This window comes from Octopus bimaculoides, chromosome 2 (assembly GCF_001194135.2).
Source record: "Octopus bimaculoides isolate UCB-OBI-ISO-001 chromosome 2, ASM119413v2, whole genome shotgun sequence".
In the NCBI taxonomy this organism is placed as follows: Eukaryota; Metazoa; Mollusca; class Cephalopoda; order Octopoda; family Octopodidae; genus Octopus; species Octopus bimaculoides.
In genome coordinates, this window is record NC_068982.1 from 33,956,147 (window position 1) to 33,960,748 (window position 4,602).

The 4,602-nt window shown below is 36.7% G+C and overlaps 1 protein-coding gene across 1 annotated transcript in view; it reads left to right on the plus strand.

The window, feature by feature from the left end:
• LOC106879565 (myosin-IIIb) overlaps nucleotides 1–4,602 on the plus strand; it is a 114,320-nt gene that overhangs the window by 41,884 nt on the left and 67,834 nt on the right. Inside the window, exons 4-5 of the mRNA XM_014929199.2 lie at nucleotides 2,070–2,172; nucleotides 3,365–3,467. Of these exons, the coding sequence (XP_014784685.1) occupies nucleotides 2,070–2,172; nucleotides 3,365–3,467 (206 nt within the window). The remainder of the gene's footprint in view (nucleotides 1–2,069; nucleotides 2,173–3,364; nucleotides 3,468–4,602) is intronic.

The window sequence follows — 4,602 nt, forward strand, 5'->3', positions numbered from 1 at the left end:
ACATGTATGTGTGTGTGTGTGTGTTTATATATATATATATATATATATATATAGCTCAGAGCTTAGAGCATTGGGCTCACAATCATGAGGTATTGAGTTTGATTCTCACACTGGAATCTGTGTTGTACTCTTGAGCAAGACACTTTATTTCATGTTGCTCCAGTTCACTCAGCTGTAGAAATGAGTTGTCACATCACTGGTGCCAAGCTGTATCAGTCTTTGCCTTTTCCTTGGATAAGATTGGTAGCATAGAGAAGGGAGACTGGTATGCATTGGCGACTGCTAGTCTTCCATAAAGCAACCTTGGCCAGACTTGTGTCTCGGAGGGGAACTTTCTAGGTGCATCCCATGGACATTCATGACTTTACCCTTTTTTATGTAGATGTATGTATGTGTGTGTATGTGTACCATAAAAACCCATATAATTTACGTACTTTTTTTTCCCAAAATAAACTTCGGGGAATGCATAAATTACATGAGTAGATCATTTCCAGAATCTTTTTGAAATATTTTCTGTTGAAAAAAGATGTACAAAACATAAACATTCATACCAGAAGTTGACTCATTTAATGTCAGAATGGCTTAAATATAATGAAGTTGATTTTTATTTAGGCTGGACAGTATAATGTTTATTTTTTCTGTATAAATTTACTAAAACCATTAAATGGTTAACTACTTTTTGAAGTCTGATGTTCATGCTGGTAAACACAGTCTGTGCCATATTTTACATTGCTTGGAGTTTCTACCACTCGCAATGGAGCATCATTGACATACATAATAATATGGATATTCCTGACTGAAAAAACTGTAATGATATGGGTAATCATGATTGTATGTTTTTATTTTGTCTGTTTATTACTAGGCACAGTTTTAAGTTTGTTGTACTGTTAACACCAATTTTGAACATCGGCTTCATTAACATAAAATGCCTTCCACACATCAGATTCACATTGAGTACAAAAATACAAAAAACAAAAGCAAGAGAGCATTGTATTTGAAGTCCAACAGCTGTTTCCAGGAGCTTGAAGTTATGTAATAGTTGTAATGTTGGTAGATGGAGTGTGCATAAAGTCAAGGATGTGCAACCAGTAGTGGATGCATATAAACATTACGGTATATATAGAAAGAGAAAGATAATGTTGCAAACAAACTGATAAATATATAGATAGATAGATATGTAGGTAGGCAGGCAGGCAGGCATTCATGTATGGTGTATGTGTATGTATTCAGTCAAAGCTGATGATTCACTGTTGTACATGTTTGAATTTGTTTGTTTTTTGGCCAAATAAATGACTAAAAACTCTGGAATAATGATTAAGTGGGTCATCATTTTCGAATGAGTAAATAAACTCAATTACATGTATTAGATATTTCTCCCACATTTATATAGCCAAATTCCTCTCTGTGTGTGCGTGTGTTTGTGTGTGTGTGTGTGTGTGTGTGTGTGTGTGTGTGTGTGTGTGTGTGTGTGTGTGTGTGTGTGTGTGTGTGTGTGTGTGTGTGTGTGTGTGTCTGTGTGTACACTTGTTAGTATGTGTATGTATATATACATTTCAACAATAAAAGTGCTTACATACAATATAAAAACTTAATTCCAAAATGCTTGTGTCATTCTGTTTTTCTGAGATTTTTTGGAAAAAGTTAATTACCTTTAAGAAAAGTTTTCTTCAAATATTGTAACTGTATCAAGTGTATTTTGCAAAACCTTTGAAATACATATATACACATGTATGGCATGCCAGTGGCATGTAAAAGTACCCATTGCACTCTTGGAGTGGTTGGCGTTAGGAAGTGCATCTAACTGTAGAAACCATGCCAAATTAGACTGGAGGCCAGTGCAGCCCTTCAGCTTACCAGCCCTGCTCAAACCACCCAACCCATGCCAGCATGGACTACGGACACTAAATAATGATGATGACATGTGTTTGTTTGTGTGTGTGTGTGTGTGTGTGTTTGTGTGTGAGGGGGTTATACATACACGCACACACACTCACACAATATTTTTGCTTAAAGATAAACTATCATTTTTTCTTCATTCTTCTGATCGTATTAATTGTCTTATTATGCAGCGGAGAAAGTGGTGCAGGCAAAACTGAAAGCACCAAACTAATCATAAAGCAGTTGATGACTTTGTGCAATAGTCGCAGCCATTTGGAGCAGCAGATCATTCAGGTTAGTACACTAAATATTTCTTCCTACCATTGCATGTTTTGTTTTTTTTTAATTGGTTTGGTCTGGAAACAGTGACTCTACCATGATCTTCTTATGCCCTCTGAAACTGATAAAACTGATGCTGTTATTATTCCATTTGAATGGTCACAATTTCACTGCCGTAAGAAAATGATAGAAAATGCACCTTTTTTAGTTTTGGATAAAATGTGCATTTGTCTGAAGAGATGTCCAAAAAAAAACAAAAAAAAACTACATTAAGCTGTTTCCTTTTGCCTTTCCTTGTTTCTGTCATTAGACTACAGCTCCATGCTGATGCACTGCTTTGAAGGGTCTTAGTCAAACATATCAACCCCAGTACTTATTTTTAAGTCTGGTACTTATTCTATCAACTACCTTTTGCTGAACTGCTAAGTCACAGGGACATAAACAAATTAACACTGATTGTCAGGTAGTGGGAGTGGTGGGATAAACACAGACACAATCTCCCCCACACACACACACATGATAGACTTTCACAGTTTCCATTTACCAAATTCACTCATGTGGCATTAGTTGACTCATGGCTAAGTGAAAGATAGTTGCCTAAGACGCCATGTATTGGAACTTAACCTAAAACTATGTGGTTGGAAAGTGAGCTTCTTAAGCACACAAATGACTTGCATTGACTTTCAACCCACTGATCATCATCATCATCGTTTAATGTCCGTTTTGCATGCTGGTATGGGTTGGACGGTTTGGCTGTAAACTGGTGAGCCAGGGAGCTGTACCAGGTTCTAATCTGATTTGGCAAGGTTTATATAGCTGATTTGGCAAAATTTCCTAATGCCATCCACTCCAAGAGTGTAGTGGGTGCTTTGAACATGCCACCAGCATAGGTGCCATTGACATGACACTGGCATCAGCCACAACTATGATCTCACTTGGTTTGGCAGGTCTACACAAGCATGGTATATCACCAAATGACTTGGTCATCTGTCACTGCCTCCATGAGGTCCAACATGATAAAACTCTCACACAACAGAATGAGCTTTGTTGAGTCAGATGTTGTGACTCTGGGCCAGTTATATGCAAAAGGAGTCAGGTGGAGGTAGGAAACTGGGAAATAGATTGGGTCTATTACACAACTACTAAATAAACATCAAGTGTTAGCATATGGTTCATTCATCTTTCTTTTTTATTGTTTTCTTTGTAGGTGAACCCTTTACTTGAAAGTTTTGGAAATGCCCAAACCCTTATGAATGACAATTCAAGCCGCTTTGGAAAATATATTCAACTGAAATTTATTGATGGACAAGGTATGTATTAAGATGCACTTTACATGCAGGCATCCATCCATCCATCCATCCATACATACATACTTACATATATATATATACGTACATACATACATACATACATACATACATACATACATACATACGATTTGGGGGGATCTGAGTTCAGGAAGTTTGTATGCTTCAGGCAGTTAGCAACTGGTTTAGAGAACAAAATGTGGACTGTATACAATAAGATACAATGACAATGTATTGGCATCAAGTGTTACATGCTTTTTACTATATCAGAGTTGCAAAGAAGTTAGATAAGCTGATAGTTTCTATGTGGCACGCTGTTAGCAATTAATGCTGCTAAAAATGCAAATTGAGGGAGTGGAACAGGTAAAATGTATGCTACATATGTTTCTTAACTAGCTGAAGCTCATTCTGTAAATGTTATGCAATGAACTCTACTCAATGTAGCTAATCATCAGGCTGAGTTTACTTTAATGATGATTACATTGTCACATGGGGTTTCTAAGTCAGCCACAACACAAAGGTTAGTTCAACTGAACAGAAAAGCCAGTATTAAAAAATAAAAAAACAATATTTATATCATCAAGCATTATAGTCTTGGTTATGGCTTATAACTGGCCAGAATTTACCAATGGTTTCTCATCAAATGTTGTACTTGACAATATTGATGGCTCTTCAGATATACTGGGAGGAAGTGCACAGCCTCTTTTATGCTAGAAGTAAATATAGAGTCCTGGTTCACTTAGCGATGATAAAGAAGGGAAAAAAAAAAAGGTCGAATGAAAAAGTGATGAAAAGTCATCACATTTTCCTGGTGTACAAGAAGAGTCATCTCCCATAGAACAATGTCAGCTGTGGTCAAAGAGTGTCAGCTGTGCTTATGTACATGTTTTTTGATCTCTAGTCTGAAAAGGGGGTCTATCATATTACTGAAACATTTTCTTTCATGAGGGGAGCAATGTAGTATGTGTGTCATTACCTGTACCATATGTGTATGTGTATGAGTGTGCATGGATGTGTGTGTGTGTGCGTGTGCGCGTGTGTGTGCATGCATGCATGCATGCGCATGTACCGTGTGTGTATGTATGTGTGTGTGTGTATATATATATATATATATATATATATATATATATATATATAT